At 38.8% G+C, this 23,074-nt stretch overlaps 1 protein-coding gene across 2 annotated transcripts; it reads right to left on the minus strand.

Moving 5' to 3' along the window:
• Positions 1 to 1,649: 1,649 nt before the first annotated feature.
• rswl (tRNA methyltransferase roswell) lies at positions 1,650 to 16,591 on the minus strand. Of its 2 annotated transcripts, none has more exons than XM_071688185.1 (8): positions 16,443 to 16,591; positions 14,526 to 14,711; positions 12,991 to 13,729; positions 11,391 to 11,507; positions 9,503 to 9,723; positions 6,002 to 6,081; positions 4,842 to 4,974; positions 1,650 to 2,616 (listed from the first exon to the last, which is right to left on the minus strand). In XM_071688185.1, the coding sequence occupies exons 2-8, from the start codon at positions 14,690 to 14,692 to the stop codon at positions 2,607 to 2,609; spliced, it is 1,467 nt and encodes a 488-aa protein (XP_071544286.1). In that variant the 5' UTR covers positions 14,693 to 14,711; positions 16,443 to 16,591; the 3' UTR covers positions 1,650 to 2,606. The 2 variants fall into 2 exon arrangements, with proteins under 2 accessions (XP_071544286.1, XP_071544287.1); XM_071688186.1 differs by having other exon boundaries at positions 14,526 to 14,838; positions 16,443 to 16,485.
• Positions 16,592 to 23,074: the final 6,483 nt, after the last annotated feature.

The raw sequence follows: 23,074 nt of genomic DNA on the forward strand, positions 1-23,074 counted from the left end.
ATCATGAAAAGATCCCTTTCCAGATTCTAATTCTTACAAATCACAGACCCACAGCTAGCGAGGCGGAATTCAATTATGTAGATCTAGGCCTTAGGGTTGGGGGAAGGCAGCCTTCGCCCCTCCACGGGAGATTCAACCCCCATGGAATTATTAAGAAACCCTATTAAAGATCACTTTTCCCGGGGCTCCAACAACTTCAAGGCTGCGCTTCAGTCAGCAGCAGGGAAAGGATGGACTCATGGGGGAAGAAGCTCTTATGACAAAACTTCGCCAACGGTCATTATCCAACTTAGGTGTGACCACTAGCATGTGAAGTTCGGCAAACGACCCCCAGTAATTACTTTCAGTTGTTCATGGTGGCAAAGCCCCATTTTAGTTTCAGTAATCCTACTGACCACGAAAAAATTAGGTTTTTAGAATCTCTACTCAGGCTGCCTTAGAATATATAGCTAAAAAGGGGATTTCAGCACCATTCTTCTGTGATGTTTCTTTAAAAGTAACTAAATCTCTGTCCAGGTAGATGTTCTTATTGCAACGGGAGGTGTAGCAAGATTGGGAAACACGTTCGATTATTTCTTACAAAGCAGAATTAACACCAGTCCAGATCTCCAAGATCAAGGCTTGTAAACACGAACATTTTGAAAGTTCATCTTCCTGCTCGAGAGAAAGAGGATGGACCCCTTGAATCTCCAATGAATGGAATAGTATATATAAAAAAAATCCTGTCCCGTCCTGTACTAATCAGTTATTACAAAGATATAGTTGCTTGGGTTGAACTTTAACTTCAGCAGAGGGCTGCAGTCTTGAATATTAGAGCTTCAAAGTTTCTCACATGTCATAAGCCAATAAACTAATCTATTTTTCTGACCAATACTTCCTTGTCAAATTACAAGACAGAAGTCCGAGATCTGTGAGGAAAAAAATCAGTTTTAAATCTCAAGCTAGTATAACATTTCAGTATATCAGTTAAGAATATCTAAAATGACTGATCAATTGATGGGAATATGACGTTTACCGATGGCCAATATGGAAATGGGGTGGTTGGATGATCAATTTACACATCAGTTCTTTGAAGGAGCAGAACAATTAACACATAAAATGTACCTTCAACACAATATTCAATTTTACTCGACTGCCATTTCCTGCATTTGTGAAGTAGTGCCAGGTAGTGTTTTGTGGTCAATATACCTTGTTATATAAGAAACCTTGCATTTATTCAGATTACCTCAGGTTCTTGCCAATAAAAACTCCAAGATTCTTTCTTTTCCATTTCTTTCAATTGAAGAGTCATGATTACTCTTATTTCTTAATTACCCAGGACCAATTTTTAGGGGAGTTCTGGTTTTGACAGGACTTTCCAATGGCTCCCGAGTCCCAAGGCAGCAGGGAAAGAAATGTAGACTTCTTTGCAGAGAAGTTTTTTGATGAAATTGACACAGCCTTATAGAAGGTCACTCAGTGTAACTTCATGTAGGGTGAGCCTGGTAACATCTGAGCATTTTAGTCATTTTCAATATTTTCATCTCCAACGTTTGTAACTTTGTCTACACTAAATTTCATTTTCTGTCCATCTGACCACCCAGTTAATTTGTCAAGACCTGATTTATTTTTCAGTCTTACTCATTTTATGATGAGAATAAAAATATATCTCTTTATTGTATCCTTTATTTCTAATACAATACATTTATATACATACAGGACCTGTTTTGCTCCTATAGATGCCCCTGCGAGCAAGTCTATATGATAGTGACCTCAGTAACACCAACATGCAAGTGGGCCTCAACTATCATATCCAGAAATTAAAAATCAAAGTCTTTCCTTTCTTTTCTACTGGAAGCAACAATGGGGTTCTGTTGCTATACTATCCCACCTGTATTTGTAACTCTTTCATTGAGTTATCTATCTCAATTGATGAAAAAGCATTCATTCACTCACTTTAGTTATCTTTCAATTAGCAGATTTTCCATTACTAGAGCGAGTACTGGGCAAAAACTAACAGGCAAAATTTTCTGGCAACTATTTCAGAGTAGAATATCGTTACTGGATGATTCTGTTTAGGGCACTAAGCCCAAATGCAAAAAACGGTATGATGCAATCCTTGGACAATATTGATTCCTTTGATTAGAAGTTCTTTCACGAGATTGTATTCTCTTTTGTCTACTGACAATGATACAGCCCCATCAAAGTTGACTCTTTACTTTCTGTGTAATGTCAAGCAGGTGGAGTCTGGCAACACTGCTTGCACGACACACAAATGTAACTGTCGAATTACAGGACACCATTATATGTACTGTATGATACATAAAGGTAAATATATAACTTTTCCATTATGATGTTTTATCCACTGTACTTACGAATGACAAACTCTCAAGTGGTTGGGTTAAAAATCAGCTATCCAGCTGCTTCATAAGCTCATTGATTTAATATATAGTCTTAAAAAATCTTAAATAAATCACATTTTCAAGACATTCAAAACATTAAATATTTTGCATCAACATACCTACAGTCTTCTTTTTATTTCACAGAAAAATCATGCTTGCATATCCTTTTTGTATGCTTGCCATATCCATTTACACAGCAGTGCGTTCTTCATCAAGACTGTTGAATCATGAATACCTGAAGAGTATGACACATGTAAACATTATGCATATAGGATGTGCAAATATATGTACCAGAACGATGACTATTCTGAGACCATGAAATTATTTCTTTAGATGAAAACTTCTTGCTACCATAGAAACATGTAAACATATATCAAAGGACAGAAAAAAAAAAAATGGGAAAGCAAGCAATCATGGTTTGTGTATAACATTAAATGGGATATTGTTTGGGCTTTATGAGTGTAGAAAAAAGCTTGTTCAACTACAATTCTATTTTCATACACAACTGCATTTTGTGTCTCACTGAGGTATCATCTGGAACACAAATAAAGGCCTCACTTGCCTACATCCACTCTCTAGCTGCCATGAATTAAGTAATGAAATTAAAGCCTACCATTCACAACCAAACCCAACAAAATATTCCTAGTTTTACATTAACTTTGAAGGTATTATATAATTATCATTATACTTTATTGCTATTTTTTGTGTTAGCAAGGTAGCACTAGGAATCAAATGAAAAAAGACACACACACATATACATACATGCACATTTTTTTTTTTTTTTTTTTTTTTTATACTTTGTCGCTGTCTCCCGCGTTTGCGAGGTAGCGCAAGGAAACAGACGAAAGAAATGGCCCAACCCCCCCCCCCCCCCATACACATGTACATACACACGTCCACACACGGAAATATACATACCTACACAGCTTTCCATGGTTTACCCCGGACGCTTCACATGCCTTGGTTCAATCCACTGACAGCACGTCAACCCCTGTATACCACATCACCCCAATTCGCTCTATTTCTTGCCCTCCTTTCACCCTCCTGCATGTTCAGGCCCCGATCACACAAAATCCTTTTCACTCCATCTTTCCACCTCCAATTTGGTCTCCCTCTTCTCCTCGTTCCCTCCACCTCCGACACATATATCCTCTTGGTCAATCTTTCCTCACTCATTCTCTCCATGTGCCCAAACCATTTCAAAACACCCTCTTCTGCTCTCTCAACCACGCTCTTTTTATTTCCACACATCTCTCTTACCCTTACGTTACTTACTCGATCAAACCACCTCACACCACACATTGTCCTCAAACATCTCATTTCCAGCACATCCATCCTCCTGCGCACAACTCTATCCATAGCCCACGCCTCGCAACCATACAACATTGTTGGAACCACTATTCCTTCAAACATACCCATTTTTGCTTTCCGGGATAATGTTCTCGACTTCCACACATTTTTCAAGGCTCCCAAAATTTTCGCCCCCTCCCCCACCCTATGATCCACTTCCGCTTCCATGGTTCCATCCGCTGACAGATCCACTCCCAGATATCTAAAACACTTCACTTCCTCCATGCACATGCACATATATGTACATATTCATATATATACATACAGATACATATATACACATCCACATACTCATACTAGTCGGCTTCATCCATTCCAGCATCACCCTGCCCCACAGGAAGCAGCATTGCCATCCCCTGTAGCAGCAAGGTTGTGCCAGAAAACAGACGAAGAAAGGCCACATCAACTCACATTCACACACGAACTGTCATGTGTAATGCACCAAAACCGCAGCTCATTGGACATTTCACTTGTCTTGGTTCAGTCCACTGATGGCATGCTGACCCCAGTATATCACATCGTTCTAATTTACTCTATTCTGTGCATGCCTTTCACACTCCTGCACATTCAGGAGGTGTGGGTGTAGTATTGTATAAGGGAAATGACATGGGCAGTAACATGGCAATGAAAGTGCACGAGCTTGTAAAAGAGGCAAGCATGAATATATACCTGGAAAAATTGAGAGTAAAATGCTAAAAGATGAGAGTAAATGAAGGTTTAATAGTCAGTGAAGAATGGTAGGCATTTAGAAAAAAATTGCTTACACATGCAATAGATGTGTGCAGCATGCGGAAGGTGAGAAAGTGTAGTAAGAAGTGGGATGAGGAAGTAAATATGCTACTGGAAGAGAAGAGAAAAGCAATGTGCATTATCTGCAGGGAAGGAGTGCAAGTGAGTTGTACATAAAAAAAAAAAGTGGTAGGTCATAAGGAAGGTGTCCAAGCTGAAAATGGGAGCCAATGAAAGTTGAGGTGAGTAGGTATCAGCAAACTTTAGGGAAAATAAGCAAATGTTTTGGAAGGAGGTTAATACAATGAAGAAGAACAAGAGAACAAATGGGAAAGTGGTAACAAGCAGAAATAAACAAATAAGAAAGAAAAAATATTCTACCTGTTGGGGTGGAAATATCTTGGTTTTCTTTCCTTATTTCGTTTCTTTATGAGCATTGCACGAAGTTCCTCTTCAGTTGGTGAGGAACGTAGCTTTCTTCTTGGAACATGACGCAGCGAATGGTGCCAATCACCTTTTAAATTTAAATGTAAATGATAAGACACAAATGAATCATTTCAATTTTTCTTAGTAAAGTAATACAATAACTGCAATTCCTCAAATAAAATTACATAAAAATATCACTTAACAAACAGATCCTTCCTCTAACCCATATTCTGATCTTAAGCCTTCTCAGTAAACACTCTTCCCATACTGATTCCCTCCAAAGATCCCATCTTCACAGCAGCAATCTTATACTTTATCCAATAGTCTCTTGATACCCTTTGCATCTCATCAGCACCTTCACGTTTATCAATGACAACTCTCTGACGGAAGTACATTATACTACATTTCAAATGAATAATGAACACACTGATGAATATTTTCTAATTATGTGAATCCCTTATCCAAATATACAGTTTTACTGTAATAAAAAAATTAATTAAACACCATTTATTCACTGAATTAATGTTAAGATTCGCTGACGCATTCACTTATATTTGGAAATCTACTCACCACAAGGAATTACTTTATCATCATATACTGGTAGATTACAGGTAGGTCCTAAAAATGAAATAGGATATACACAAAACGAAAGTCTGTATAGTCCTAAATGCAAATCTTAAGTAAGTACTAAGAGACAGACATTAAATTCTGATCAAGCTTTTCATGAGGGGACGATAAACGAATAAGAAAATGAGTCACCACAAATGCCTATTAGCATTTACACGAGCACTGCATTAAGTAATTCAATAAAAGACTAAAAATGCCTACCTTACGATGTTATAAACTTACTACTAAATTTCTTAACATAAATCGTCCTGGTGATAAAATACAGGACATTAAAAACACCTGGCTAAATTTTCAGTGCTTTTCAACTATTCGTAATCTCATGTGAACATCTTATGACATAAAGGGAAGTTAGAGAAAGGTTTTATTTTTAATTTTCTTTAAATTAAAAAAAAAATTTGATTACATCAACAACTTTTTTATTACATCAACAATCAGTGATATGACATGAAAACTTCTATAAATGCACAAGAAACTTCAAACAAACATACCAGTGTGTTTTATATCCAGCATTATATTGAAAATCTGGTTCAAGGTGAGACACTTTCCACCAATGCCCCAAGACAGGTATCTGGAAATGTATTTCATTACAATATCTATCTTTATAAAAACATGATGTTCTTAAAGAAAACACACACAAATGTATTCATTTTTTTCATACTAGTTCTTCCTTTCCTTTGTGGTGTAGTACCAAGAACAGATGAAGAATGGCCTCATATGCTAACATCCACTCTATAGCTGTCATGTACAATATACCAAAACCGTAGCTTCTCAGACCTTTCCATAGTTTCCCCTGGCCACTTCATATACCGTGGTTCAGCCCATTTAATTAGTGGATCAGGGATGAGTAGACATTCAAAGATACACAGGGATGTAAGTAAAGCTGTGCAAGGAATAATATACATCATAAGAGATGGAACAATCAGGGATAAGTACAGCCCACTTGATGAAAGGTTCAGACAAGTGCAGAGGATACATGTTCAATGCTTGTTTGCTAAGAGGGCGATTCCAGGGGAAAGTCTCAAAAGAAATGGAGCTTGACAAAACAACTCTGCAGGATCGAGCTGAAAGGTGGATGGCCCCCAAATTAGGATGACTAATAAAATGTGAGGATGATACAACATACATCTCTAATTATTTTTGGACTCGAAAATCATATACTAGACAAAGAGGAAAAAGGAAAGAATGATCGAACAATTATCTAAAGATTACTGGAGGCTATAAAAATTTCAGAAGCAGTTTTATAAAAGGAGAAGAATGAGTGGTTATCATCAAGACTTAAGGGGCTGCCCACTTATGCTTACATCTGCTTTGGAGTCATCTAGCCAGGAGATACTTAGGTAGACTTAAATACATGTTAGAATTCAATGGGGCAGTTGTAAAGCAAAAAATGGGAGATATAATGAGGCATGAGGAGGGAACAGCCCTGCAAATAGGTCAGTAATGTATACAAATGTGAATGGATTAGTAGTATATGTTGAAGAGCAAGAATTCATGGATCTTACCTGGAAAAACTGTGGTTTCCATGCATTACATATAACATTTACAGAATGGATGTGAGTAAAGGAGAACTTTCTTCGTCTGTTCCTGGCAATAACTCTCTACAGCAGGAAACGGTAAACATGTATGAAAAATAAAGAAAAACCCTCCTGATATTGTTAAAGTTGTGGAAACAAAGATTACTAAAGATAAGATCTCACTTGTTCCAATCAGATGAGCATATGATAAGGAGTGAAAGAGAAGGCAAAGGAGGAGGAGGAGGAAGACTGACCCTCCTAAAAAGAGAGTTTCGCCTAAGGAAACAGTGGAAGATGGCCCATTCAGACAAAACATAAGAGTTACCATAGGAAAGATGTGCACAGAAGTATTGACATATCATTCTCTAAGGTATTTACACCTTCTGAACACCTATACAATAACAATGATGGAACAATTTGCATGGCACATGTGTAAGACTCACGCATACTACCATTAATTTTTCATTAACTATTTGTTATCATCATTTTACTGTGAGTTACATAGAGTTAGATGCATGTTCCCACGGGCTACTGTTACTAAGGATGTTTCAACACGTAAGAGCTGATCTGTTATTTGAACAAGTTATTGAATGGGGGTTGACGGACTCCCATATAACTCCTGTCAGTGTGACCAGAGGCGACACACTGGCCAGCATCGTCACACTGTTCACTAGAGTGTGTCGTAGTGTGTCATAAGACTATAGCCCAGAGTACTACAGATGTACATACATATTATTTTTGTAATAAATCTACAAAGGCCGCCTGATCTTCATTGACTACCATCCACAAAGAAGACCTGTATTCATTCCTGTCGACACAACCTTACACATGAAGCCGTAAAAGATGAACATCTCTGAGATGGTAAAATACTTATTATAGCATTTTCAGTCATAAACAGATGAACTGGGAAAGTATGGATTCTCATGGTGACAAGAGATTCCCAGAGTCAAGTTCTTAAAGTGAGTGTATGTAATTATCAATTTGTACTGCATGGGGAAGGAATTTTACACTTGTGAGGTCCCATCTCAAAATTCTCTAGTCTTACAACTCCTTAAATCTATGTACACTGTCTACATTAACCATGTCCTCTATCACTTTATTCCATTTGTCTACCATTCTTATACAATACAAGCACTTCTTTTACATCTTTTAAAATAAGTTTATTGCTTAATTTCATGCTTTGTCTTCTAGCTGTTCCATCCTTACAACTTTCAAAGAACTTCACTGCCAGCATCATCGATTTTTTTAAAAACTTATTGATTGTGTTCAGGTCACCCCTCACCCTTCTTTTTCTTAAGGTTGGCAAATTTTTGGCTTCTAGCCTCTCCTTGGAACTCAGTCGTCTTAATTCTGATATTATCTCTGTTGCCCCCCACTATCTCAATTAGTTGTGTGTACTTTCTTAGATAGTGACCATCCCTGAGAAGCATATTCTATTTTTAGCCTGTGTAGGATATGAAAAGTTTGCTAAACATTTCTCTATCCATACTTCTAATATGCAGTAACATAGGTGGTCTTCTTAACTACCTTCCTAATGTGGGACTCTGAAGACGAGGTTAGGGATGACGCCAACTCCAAAGTCCTCCTTGCACAGAAAATCCTGAAGCTTATTTCCAGCCAGATAATAATCACATTGCCTTCTTTCACTATGCTCCATTCTCACTACTTTACATTTGATCTGACTGAATTTTTTCAACCATGTATCAGACCAGCTTGGAGTCTGTCTAGGTTCTCTTTTATGGGGATGCAATCCTCCATGCTTTTCGCCTCTCTCATGACCTATGCATCATCTGTAGACATCTTAAAGCAGAACTCCATACTTCAGGGAAATCATATACATAGAGCAAGAAGAGTAATGGTCCCAGAATAAAACCCTGTGGCTTCCACAGGTTGCCTCGACCCACTGTGAGAAGCAACAGAGTCCTCTGACATGTGTTCTGTTTCCTTCCGCTTAGATAATTTTCTATCTATTGAAAAAGTTTCCCCCTTATTCATAACTAAAGATTCACTTTCCTAATCAACTTCCCATGAAGTACAGTGTCAATGTGCGTGTGTTTGTGTGATTACTATTTGCGATTATAATTTGTGTGTTACAGAATGAGGGTTTTACAATCATGTTGCCTTATCTCCTAACATTGTATACATACTACGTCACTACTCCTGTAAGCATACACACAAACATTTACTCCAGCCTATGCCAAGTACCGATTTATTGACCAGCCCTGAGCATAGGATGAACACTGGAATGGGTATGGGCCAACAGCCATGCCCAGGATTTGAACCCAGGCAGGCCCATAGTGACCCATGGTCATTAAAAGAGAGAGAGAGAGAGAGAGAGAGAGAGAGAGAGAGAGAGAGAGAGAGAGAGAGAGAGAGAGAGAGAGAGAGAATTTATATAATTTTCTCCAATGAGGTTATGAGGTTAATTGAGTAGATCCATCTCATCTAATTGAAGAAAAACAACTATCTTCTTACTTGTCAAGGGGCAACTTCTGCATGCGTATGCCTTCTTTTTTTGCTTTGGCAAGAGTCAGTGGATTGCCCGATGACTTATCCACTATTCCCCCAATGATGTAAACAGCATTATGATCATACTGTGTCATTTCTTCTCGACAGTGAGGAGTGAGATATACTAACTGGTCTCGTGGAAACAGGCTGAGATAGTTTTCTGGTCTCGCTATCAATGGGAACTCTGGCTGCAAAATAAATCTTTACATCAAAATGGATATCAACATCAGATTCTCAATAATCACATCCTTAAAACAATACCAAGTATGAGCCATGTTTGAAAGATAGTGACCAGTTTCATATAAGATATCCTGGATGGACTCACATGCTTAACTTGCAATTCTGTGATAGTTCTTTGTGAATATCAAATATATTTCTCAGCATTTAAATCAACGGAATATATTCTCTCAGTTTACCTTTAAAAATAATGCACTTGAAAAACTGCCTGATTCTAGAAGACTATAATTCAAAGGATAAAAGTAATACATTCAGTCTTGAAACATTAGAAAACATTTATATATCTATTTATCATACTTATTTGCCGTCTCTCGAGTTAGCAAGGTAGCACAGGGAAACAGACGAGCAATGGCACAGCCCACCCACATACGCATGTATATACATAAATGCCCACACACGCACATATAAATACATATACATTTCAACGTATACATACATATACTTACACAGACATATACATATATACACGTACATATTCATGCTTGCTGCCTTCATCATATGAATAAAAAAAAAAATACATATCCCTGGGGATAGGGGAGAAAGAATACTTCCCACGTATTCCCTGCGTGTCGTAGAAGGCGACTAAAAGGGGAGGGAGCGGGGGGCTGGAAATCCTCCCCTCTCGTTTTTTTTTTAGTTTTCCAAAAGAAGGAACAGAGAATTGGGCCAGGTGAGGGTATTCCCTCAAGGCCCAGTCCTCTGTTCTTAACGCTACCTCGCTAATGCGGGAAATGGCGAATAGTTTGAAAGAAAGAAAGAAAAAGGATATAAAAACAATATATATGCATATGTAAGTTCAAACTGTGCAACTGTAACAGAGGACCTGTGGATTATGAACCCTTAGATCAGAACCAGGTAGGAAGTCCAGGGGTGGCTGATCATGGATAGGTGCTTTATCAATATTTTTCCACCAGCAGTAAGGCAAACATTTCCCAACAAGATTTTCAGTCTCTAGCACAATGCTAAAATTGAAAAAGTTAACCTTTTGTCAAACCAACATAGGTACTCAAGAAAATAGCTTTTGAGTCTCACAGCTTTCTTTCTGAAACTAGTAAGAGTGAACGTGGGACACTTTAGCTAATAAACTCAATCTAGGTTTTGACTCAATGAAAAGAAAATAAATGCAATCACAGTGGCCCTACCAACAGAAGTAAAGGAAGGTTGGTGGTAGCTGACATACAGCATTAACATACATTCATCCAAGTTCCTATGCTTACCTATAAAGGGGAGTATTCCAGCTTAGCTTCTTTTCACTTGGCAAGTAAGAGAAAATACTTTTCCATACAAGACAAATGAAGGAGTATTAGAGGTAGTATGTCCACAATTTGCCCAATCCAGAATCACAAACATGACTCACTCTTAAAATCCAATGTCTTAGCAGGACAAATACTCTTTCAGAAATTTTTAAATCTGTCAAACAGAGACTACCGTCTTTTTTTCTCAGGTTAAAAAGTCTCAGATTGAGGGAGGATAACCACACTTGACATGGGTTCTATCAGTAAGGCACAAAGTACACCAATATTAATGCTTTAAATGATAAACAAACTGCCAATGTAGTAATGATTACACAATACAGATCCCCCAAAAAGCTGTACATTAATTTAGGCAAGACATTTACCTCAGAAAGTGTCGGAATGTATCGTTCCAGTCGTCTCAAAGTGTCAGAAGATTTCCCTGCGTTACACAGCTGCAAGTTGTATGGATCATCATGGATCCTGTTCAAACCAATCAGCAACTGTTAAAACAATAACATACTCATGGTTATAAATAGTTAAGAGTCATACCAATCTGTCTCAATAATTAGACAACTGATGGATGAAAGATATTCATAATCTAGGGTCTTATTACACATCTACCTACATCATGACAGCTGCACAGTGTGTTAAGAAGAGGATGGCCAAGGAGTCTTTCTCAAGTACTGAATCTGCTGTAAGTCTATTGAGCACGTTAAAGTCATAGAAAAGACATCAATGTTTATAATGATCACATTAAAGTCATGAAACAGACATCAATTCCTATAACGTTTGCCAATAAATTCTACTACAAAGTTTATCTGCACCACATACACAAGTTGCCAACTTCCTAAAAAGAACTTTCAAGAACTGTAAAAGAATAAGACTTTTCAACACTTAGTAAGGTACTGAGTAGGAATGTAAATTACCTGGTTAAATGGATTACCAAAACCCTTGTGTGTATGGAACCAAAATGACCAGAGAGGAAGAGGGTATGTTGACCAAACTTGTAAATGAGAAGGTCCTAGAGCAGAAAAAGCTCACGACAAAAATACTGTAGTGTTTATTAAAAAATAAATCATAATACACTAAATAAGAGATTCTGTTCATTTTAAAGTAATGGCCATATAGGCCATATGCTAGGACCATCAGCGATATTAGAGGCTTGATTCTCTTTGAGTAAATGGATGCAATCACAGATAGCACATATAGAGGCAGTAGGTTTTCCAGTTCTACTTTATGATACTCTTCTACGGAAGGATGGGTATCATAAAGACTTTACAGAGACAAAGCAGCAAATCTGGTACACATCACAACCAGCAATACACTATCTAACCTCCATCCTTGCAGTTCACGCTGTATCAAATGAACTGTAGTTGTGTTACCACAGTATTGTGGCACTCTTTCTTTGGGTACAATACGAAATCAATATCAAGAGACCGAAGGAGCATTCATGAACCATGACTGCAGCTCACGACAAGAAGGGAAGGGGGACAGGACTCATGAATACCTTGACGTGGGTATTCAGTTGCTCATGCCATCTCAGCTAACACGGAAAAATAAGTTTATGACAAATTACAGGTTGCAATAGAGTTTTGGATACGTCTGCAATATCACCAGGTATATCTGTAAAGTAGATGGGGTACCAGGATGTATCCTATCATAAGGAAGGAAAAATATCCTATGAACTTATCAACCATGACCAGCAATCACTATAACCTTTCTCAAATCACAATCTATGTAAAAATGGTGTCACACAAAGTATATCTTACTATATAATGTTTATAATGTTATTATTAGGATTAGGACTATGGGAATTCTGTTATCTTTGTTACTTCATAATTCAATGAGTAACTATAAAAGGATATCTTAAATTCTATTTGATAAGCATACACTAGCAATATTCAAACAACTCTGCAAATGAGAAAGTTCTTTAGACTTAGAAAAATACATATCTGGAGCTGGTAAGCCTAAAGAGGTACACACCTGGAGCTGGTAAGCACAATTCTGTCGTTCCTTTGGGGTCATGTGTTCATCAAAGCTTAGATCCACAAGAAGGGGTTGTCCATGCATCATAGCACTGATAACTCGTGTATGGTAAAAGTGATTCATGGTCGAGTCAAGAATCTTTGGGAATATACAGTTTCTCCAAAGTCCATACTGGATATGCTGATCTTGAGCATCCTCAACTTTCTCCCTTTCTCTTTCTTTCTCTTCTCTCATTAGTCTCTTTATTTCCTTTTTCTTTTTATCGTTTTCCTTCTTCTTTTCATTTACAAACAGAAATGAAAGGTATTTCTTACGTGCACGTACAGATGACTTTGTCAGTAATTCCTGCCACTGGAAGGGTGTGATGACGACTGGGACACGATGACCTTCCTGACGACATAACTCCACCTCCAATTTCACTAATTCCTCAAAATCCACTTCTTCTTCTGATATAGTTGTTGGTTCTGTTTCACTCTTTCTTGGACCCAATTCACTGGTTAAACTAGCCTCTTTCACCATGTGACTGTCTTCTGTCTCACAAGTATATGACACTGGCCGATGACTGTCTCTAGCATTTTTCAAGGTCATCCCACTTAGCTCATCTTGTATGTGTTGCTGTGACTTTGTGCAAAACCATTTCACCTGCAGCTGCCTTTTCATTTGTTTCTCAAACCACTGCAGGTTTTGAGAACTTCTTATCCCGGAAAAACATACTTTTCCCACTTCAAGAGGTAATCTGTAATTGTGACATAAAAAATGTTAACCACAGTAATAAAAATGAACATTATCCCCTTTGCATTTCATCCTATGAGAATACAATATCTGTATCACATGCATTATGTCAATGTATTTCAAAGAAGCTTCAGTTTCATGTCTCTAGGTATCAATTTTTCACCAAGAAAAAGTATTCTAGATAATTGCCTAAATACATTTATTTCAACAATTTTAACAAACATACAGTAAGGAAAATGAGTAAAGGCTAAAACAGACAATGGTCTGACTGTATGCTGATTCTGGGTAAATGAAATAGACATTACAAGAGGGAGTAAAATGCTGTTATCAATGAAAAACTAATAGGTAACACAAAAGATACGCTGTAGTACATTTTCTCCCCATTAATGAATGAAAAGTAATTACGTACCTACGTCCTCCTCACCTACAAAATAGTATATCTACCCATCCCTCTGCCTACTTATCCTCCTATACTAAAGTCAGAGTCAGGATTTTATGGGTATACAGTCTAAAAATATTCAGGACAGAAAAATATGGGCATCTGCAGTGCAAGGGAATGTTAAAATCCAACATTTTGAATTTTAGGAATATATGAGGCATAGAAAAAGATCTTACCAGAAAACATAATACTGTGAATATCAAAATCTAATCTAAAATATTCTCCCTTCAGAAAATTACTTTTGAAAATTTCCTCTGAAAATTTTGTTCCATCATAGCACACTATAAATACCCAAACGTACAATCTCCATTTATAAGATTCATGGTTACTGGTTTATATAAACATCTGTTAGTGACCTGACCTGTGGTGAGATTTCCCGGGATGATATGAACGACAGCAGGCTACTGTCTGTCCCTGCAGGGCAAGTTGGAGAGCAGATGAATAAAGGACTGGACCTGCCTTAGACACTGTGCTGCGGTGCATCATCACTATTCTCTTTAAGAAGTGGGCTTCAGCCATTCTATGCATGTTTATCTATCACGGAGTTCTGTTTAAAAATACAAATCGTCAGAAAAAGGATTTGTTCTCAATTACAGAGCCCCACAGCCATCATCATGGGGTCCCTGCAGCTTCAGGCCACACTACAACCAGCAGCAGGAAAATGATGGATTCCTCTGGAGAGAGAAGTTCCCCAATGAGATTATTCCTTTACCTTTAATAACGACAATACAACTTTGCGGAAGGCAACTCTCCACTTGCGGTGCAACCTCATGCTGGTTGAGTTTGGTAACACCACATACTGGATTACTGTCTTGTACTGATCCAATTTAAATCAATACAAGAACAATTTTAAAATATTTACCTTGTATACACATGTACATAGTCATACTCGCTTGCTTTCATCCGTTCCTGTCGCTACCCCGCCCCACAGGAAACAGCATCATTACCCCCCACTTCAGCACGGTAGCACCAGGAAAAACTGACAAAAAAGGCCACATTCGTTCACACTTATCTCTAGCTGTCATGTGTAATGCACCAAAACCACAGCTCCCTATCCACGTCCAGGCCCCACAGACCTTTCCATGGTTTACCCCATACACTTCACATGCCCTGGTTCAGTTCACTGACAGGACGTCGATCCTGGTATTCCACATCGTTCCAATTCACTCCATTCCTTACACACCTCTCACCCTCCTGTATGTTCAGGCCCCGAAAGCTCAAAATCTTTTTCACTACATCCTTTCACCTACTAATTATATAAATATACTTTCACATTTGAAAGTCATTATCTATACCTTAAGCACTAATAAATGTTTAATAACATATACAGTACCTTATTTTCCCTTCTTATAGGAAACGCATTGATAAATGTAAATAAACCTTCCATAAGAGTGCATGGAATAAACCTTTCGTCTTCTGATCAGAAATAAACTTACATTAAATACAGTCCCAAACGCTATGCAACAAATAACACTGACTGCAGCTTTAAGGTCAAACTACTCGATATGATCCCTAATGGATCATAATGTACGTAACGTTTACTCCCTGAGTACGATGGTACAATCCTAGAGAACACCACTGTGGACATGAAGTACTAAGGTCTTTCTTTTAATCTAAGGGTCAGGTCAAATCATGTCATCATACCCAAAAGTAGTGCCTTCGTGCTCAGGGGTCGTACTATCATGGTCAAGGGTCGTACCTTCGTGCCCAAGGGTCGTAATGTCGTCCTTTTGGGATATGTCGTCATACTTCAGGGTCGTCATATCAGGCTCTAGGGTTACACCGTCGTGCCAAGGGTCGTACCGTCGTGCTCTTAGGGTCACACAGTCGTGCTAGAGGGTCGTACCGTCGTGCCCTTTGGGTCACACAGTCGTGCTAGAGGGTCGTACCGTCGTGCCCTTAGGGTCGTACCGTCGTCAGTGTAGCCAACCAATCCAGCCCAAGTATTCTACTCATAACATATCCAGAAACTCTAGAAATCCACATTTCCTAAAGTCTTCCCTGACATTACGGGCCACTACCCTTACTCGGGACGCCATTAATTAATAATCCACACATGACATCCACTCGTAGAGGAAATTAATCACCAAAATCAACATCAAACCCCCCACAGTGTGTCACCTCACTTCAACCTACATCTCTCTCTTTTAAAAACGACAATCACGTCATTCTACACTAAGGTAACAGCCTTGCTTATGTCACAGACTCTGAGACAAAGGGTGAGGGTATTTCTCATAACCATTGAGAATTATAAGGCCAAATAACATCATAACATTACCTTAAGAGGTCGGTGAGTGCAGGAGCCATGGTCCTCATACCGTGGTCTGCCAGCGAGCGCCTAGGAGGTAAACATGTCCAGCGTACAAACATACCTGGCGACCATTACACCTGACGACCATTACTCCTGGCGAATAGCCTCTTCAACCCTATGGCTCCAAAGGGATGCCTCTATATAAAAAGGGGTGAGTCTATATAAAAATGGGGTGTCTATGTAAAAAGAGGTGAGTGTATTTAAAGAGGGGTGTCTATACAAAAATGGGGTCTATGTAAAAAGGGGTAAGTCTATATAAAAAGGGGGTGTCTATAAAAAATGGGGTGTCTATGTAAAAAGGGGTAAGTCTACATAAAATGGGGTGAATCTATATAAAAATGGGGTCTATGTAAGAGGGGGTGAGTCTATATAAACATGGGTGTCTATATAAAAATGAGGTGTCTACGTAAAAAGGTGCGAGTCTATATAAAAATGGGGTGTCTATATGAAAATGGGGTGAGTCTATATAAAAATAGGGTGTCTATGTAAAAAGGGGTGAGCCTATATAATATAATAAGGTGTGTGAAAAGGTGGATAATCCATTTTGCAGGCAAGGCTGGTCAAATCTAAATAAATCTAAACATTTTATTGATCAATTCTCATTTAAATTAGGAGCATGCAAGGAGGAACATGAAGACAGGATTGTATCTTTAAGGTACACCAGAAACATCTTTGTTTGCTACACAATTATCTACATGGAGTTCAAGGTACTTTGATACCCCAAACATTTTCCATGAAGCCAGCGGTCAATGAAAAACCCAAATCCTCACACATTATTCTTTTACTTAACAATCAACAGACCAAAATAAACACAAAGTGTACAAACCAAAATTCAACAGTGTTGACATTTTGAAGTCAAGTTAAGCTAGGTTTTGACCTATGGAGGGTCATAACCTTCGTACAAGCCAATATATCATGTTTTCGTAGACTCAAGTCTTAATTTTGAAGTTTTCTCACAAATGCAAGGTGGTGTTGAGGGGTTGTGGGTTAACGCAGGTTCTGGGTCATACAGGACAAGCGTGGCTGAAGCGGTTTGGGACAGATTTGACCTCGAACGAGAGCTGGGGGTGTGGTGGTGGTAGTGTGGTGACCTGACCAGCTTTCTCCTCAGACTGGGGCTGGCGCCATGGCAGCAAATGCAGCAGCTGCGTCTTGGTATTTCTTTACGAGGCTGGCTACAGCAGGAGGCATGGCTACAGGAAGAGGTAAATAAAAGAAAAATTAATATTTTCTATAGTATGGTACAGCAAAGGCTTAGGGTAAGGACACCAGGATGGTCAGGGAGAGATATAAACAAAGAAGGAGAAAGGAGTTCGACTTTAGGAACGGGCAGCCAACGGTTTGTTTACGTACTGGGTGGGGGAGTGGGTCCTGCTGCAGGAGGTGTGGAAGATATGGCTGCGCCTGGGGCAGGAGTGGTTGTGTGAAGGGCTTGGAGAGCTGCTATCTCATCGCCGAGGGGATGAAGGACTTGATCATGGCCATGGATGGGATGAAGGGCGCCGCCCCTGCAACCACTCCAGCTGAGAAAGGTGAGGAGAAAGAAAAAAGTGCTTGTGTTTACGTTGGCTGGGATGACCCACTAGTGCACTATGGTTTTTTTTTGTTTTGGTTTTGGGTGTTTCAAACTCGAGAATCAACAATCTAGTCTCATGACTATAATCATTACTGTGTCTCTTATCCACTTAATGACCTCACATCAACTTAATGATGATCAGCGACATATAATTATCATTAAGAATTGCCTATGAAGTTCAGGGAAAAGGAAAACGCCTCACCTTCTGGCGGAGGTATGGGGGTTGCCACAGACACCATGGCGGCTAGGCACAGCAACACGAATGTCTTCATCTTGATTTACCTGCAACACACACACACACATATGTACACACACACCATCACGTCATCCCACAAGGCCATTACAAACCCTAAGTTCCTCTGGCATATCAAAAGTACTTCTAATCTAATGCTTTATTTTCGTCCCTTTTCTCTAACAAGACGAATTTTATATATTCCTCTTGTCTTCAAGTTTTGAGATATAAGAAATATGGGTAATACTTCCCAAAATATCTGCTGGTAATCTTTAAATTTGGATGAGAAAAAAAAATCAGCGTACCGAAACCCATTCCTATGGTTAAATTTGGCGAGAAAGCTCCCTTATTTTAGCAATATTTGCCGATATTTCCCCCCCATTTTGGCGAGAGACCTCCCCTCTTCTGGCAATATTTGGCGATATATTCCCCCCATTTTGGCGAAATTTGGCCAGAAACTTCCCCATATTAAGGCAATATTTGGCGATTCAAAAATTCCCCCCATTTTGGCGAAATTTGAAACGTGTACGAAAGCTCAGAAAATGGTCGTCTGCTATGACGGAGAAACTTTGAAATTTATTTCAAAAACTTGGGCCATGACACTGTGGCAAAAGGTGGAGGGACAACGTGTGAGGATATTAGGTCACTAAGGAAACATTACAAAAAAAATAAATAAAAATAGGGACAAAAACAGATGCCAAATTCCACTTTTTTCAACGCTAGTAAGAAATTGAATTGTCCAACCAGGCATTATTTTGAGTTTTTTTTAATTGCTACATTGTCTTGGTATGGTATATATATATATATATATATATATATATATATATATATATATATATATATATATATATATATATATATATATATATATATTTACGTATCTATAGTACTCTGGATGTATATAAAATCTTTCTGGGGAGTATATAAATGCTTTTCACAACTTAAAACTCCTAATCAAATTCTAAACCCGAAAATAAATAGTTTATTTCGTCCACTGGGCAACAACACAGCGAGGCTATAAGCTCCTCCCCCAGCCCTAAAAGATGAGCACCACCTTACTCTACTTCCGAAAGGGGCGCAGCTGCAGGGTTGAAGGAACCCCATTAGAGAGATCCTTGGGGTTATAGGACTAACTGTTTGTTTATTTCTAACCAATATTATCAACCATATGAGGGATCCTGGGGTTATACAACTAATTGTTTGTTTATTTCTAACCAACATTTTCATCTCTTGTTTCAGGGTCGGTGACCGAGATGGAAATACTCCAAAAAATAACCATATTTTGTGGTGGACAATTGAAGTATGGAGACAGATCACCACGACTAAACCCGATTATATAGACATAATCCATTCCCAACGTAAATAGAGATATTATTAGCCACAGAACTGATGAGATAATCAATAATCCAGATTCCCAACCAAACTACAACATACGTATTATAACTCAGGGGCCTCCAAGGGGAGACTAAAATACTCACCTTCGCCTTCTTCGCCTTCAAGTTGGGGAACTGTGGTGGGTAAAGCGACTGTCATCACTTATATACCCGGGTTGCCTAGCTGGCTGGCGGGTCACATGAGTCGTGACACGATCCCCCAGTTATTGTTTTTTGTGTGTGTGTGTGGCTAAAAACAATAGACAGTCGTGACTGCCATGGACCCCAGGTGCTGAGAGAGTCTGAACCCTTGACAATAGAAGACACACATTGGATGCACAGGCACGATTTGTATACTGGTTGTGCCTTTGTGACCGAAAATGGTTTATACTCTGATTAGGCTATGGTTGTTCTATTCTTTATATATATATATATATCATTTTTTTTATATTTCTATTTTCCTTTGTCGCTGTCTCCTGCGTTTGCGAGGTAGCGCAAGGAAACAGACGAAAGAAATGGCCCAACCCATCCCCATACACATGTATATATATACACGTCCACACACGCAAATATATATATATATATATATATATATATATATATATATATATATATATATATATATATATATATATATATATATATCCCTGGGGATAGGGGAGAAAGAATACTTCCCACGTATTCCCTGCGTGTCGTAGAAGGCGACTAAAAGGGGAGGGAGCGGGGGGCTGGAAATCCTCCCCTCTCGTTTTTTTTTAATTTTCCAAAAGAAGGAACAGAGAAGGGGGCCAGGTGAGGATATTCCCTCAAAGGTCCAGTCCTCTGTTCTTAACGCTACCTCGCTAACGCGGGAAATGGCGAATAGTTAAAATATATATATATATATATATATATATATATATATATATATATATATATATATATATATATATATATTGCATATGACCTACACATACATGAAGACGATGTGTCGTATTGATGAGTATTATCATCTGGATGATCAGGGGGTTGTCATCTGGATGATCAGGGGGTTGCAATCAGGACTGTGTGTGTGTGTGTGTGTGTGTGTGTGTGTGTGTGTGTGTGTGTGTGTGTGTGCACTGGGAAAAAGAACAGAGACGAGAATTCTTGATATTTTCCTTTCTTTTTTTTTTAAAGGACGGAAGAAAGTTGGCATGGTAACGGTCAAGCTTCCAGTAGATACAAACTAAGGGAAGCAGTGGCTGAAAGAGCAACAGTAAAATAGGGATGATTGGACCGAGGTGATACCTGGAGAATCATTGAGACAGAAGGCAAGATTTTTCCAGTTTGGAACAGCCACCTCAAAATGTCCTCGCCCTACTCCAAAACTCGGACGAATTGGACGAATCATAAACCCCAACAGTTATCAAGTAATTGGTCACAACATGACGCCACACACTGCTCCAAAACTGAGACGAATTGGACGAATCATAAACCCCATCTGTTATGAAGCAATTGGTCAAAACATGACGCCACACACTGCTCCAAAACTGAGACGAATTGGACGAATCATAAACCCCATCTGTTATGAAGCAATTGGTCAAAACATGACGCCACACACTGCTCCAAAACTGAGACGAATTGGACGAATCATAAACCCCATCTGTTATGAAGCAATTGGTCAAAACATGACGCCACACACTGCTCCAAAACTGAGACGAATTGGACGAATCATAAACCCCAACAGTTAACAAGCAATTGGTCACAACATGACGCCACATACAAGTTCCAAAGTTGATGGGGAAGAAGTCTTTGTGGTGTCAATTATCCTGGGTTTTGCTAGATTTGGTGGAGCTCCACATTCCCACACTTTGCAGGGGTGAAACGTGTGGTTTGTTTGACATCTAAACTAGGGAGGTGAAAATCAACGATGTATATATATAAGGAAATATACCCCATAGTTCAGGTACACAGGAATTGGCTATTATGCTGTCTCCTAAGTTGAGGTAAGATGTGGAACATTCTTCTTTCCTTCATCTTTCTTTCCTTCATCATATAACCTTTCATTCTTTAAGATCAGCTATACGGAAACCTGGGAAGTCATGATTAATTTATGATTTATTTGTCTTTTATTTTTCATTTCTCCTGGGATGGTTTGACTAGGCATTTTTTTTTCTTTTATCATACCTAATCGCCGTCTCCCGCGTTAGCGAGGAAGCGCAAGGAAACAGAAGAAAGAATGGCCCAACCCACCCACATACACATGTATATACATACACGTCCACACAAGCGCAAATATACATAACTATACATCTCAACGTATACATATATATATATACACACCCAGACATACATATATACACATGTACATAATTCATACTGTCTGCCTTTATTCATTCCCGTCGCCACCCCGCCACACATGAAATAACAACCCCCTCCCCCCCTTATGTGCGCGAGGTAGCGCTAGGAAAAGACAACAAAGGCCATATATATATATATATATATATATATATATATATATATATATATATATATATATATATATATATATATACGTGTGACTTCTTACATAGCCTAAAGGTTTCTCGTGTTCAATCCTTTCCAGCCATGTCTGGCACCCAACACTTTGTTCACCCTGTTCATAACATGTCCCTAAATACCTTATTTCTCTACAAACTATGGACGAAGTCACCCTTGAGACCATTGCACGAAGGGCGACGACATATTTTATTTTGGGGGGGAAGAACTCCACTACCACCAGTTCCAATCCCCACTGGAGAACTTCAGTGTCAGAAAGATAATCAAAAATTGGAAAGGGTTCAAAGTGGTCCGTCGTCCATGGGGGGTGTCCAAAGACGGGCCCAAAAGGTGGCTGGCTTATGGAAGTGGCGCAGGGCGATGATATACGAAGAAGAAGAAGAAGAATGGAGTTTATCCCAAACATTTACCTCGACTCACGACTCCCTCATGAGGGATTACAACCTCGCTACCCACTGTAAAAGACGAACCATTGTTTCGTCCCCTCAGTTCAACCCCGCCACTGACATGCGAACTAAGACGAACTAACAAAATACACGATTAGTTTTATACACTAGGGCTTCCCTTCCGTCTGTTGGCAATGGAGGGTTTTCAGGACCCGAGTTCAAATATTTTCTATTATACGACGTTGTATTATCTACCTGGAGGCAACAAGAGATGATACAAGTATGCAAATTAATCCATGGATTAACGTGCCACAGAAAACGATCGAGTGATTAATCGCAAAAACATGGAGAGGAAAAAAAAAAGGCTTAAAAAAATTCAATTTTTTATGACTTTAACGACACCCAACCATTTGATATCTAAGAAAACCGCGAGGGAGGCTGGGGGAAAAAAGAACAATTTTAAAATGTTGACATGTGTGACGTAGAAAGTGTGTATAAGGAATTGAAAAAGTGGCAGTAGTGAAAACAATGGA

The sequence above is a fragment of the Panulirus ornatus genome, chromosome 45, assembly GCF_036320965.1.
Source record: "Panulirus ornatus isolate Po-2019 chromosome 45, ASM3632096v1, whole genome shotgun sequence".
NCBI lineage: Eukaryota > Metazoa > Arthropoda > Malacostraca > Decapoda > Palinuridae > Panulirus > Panulirus ornatus.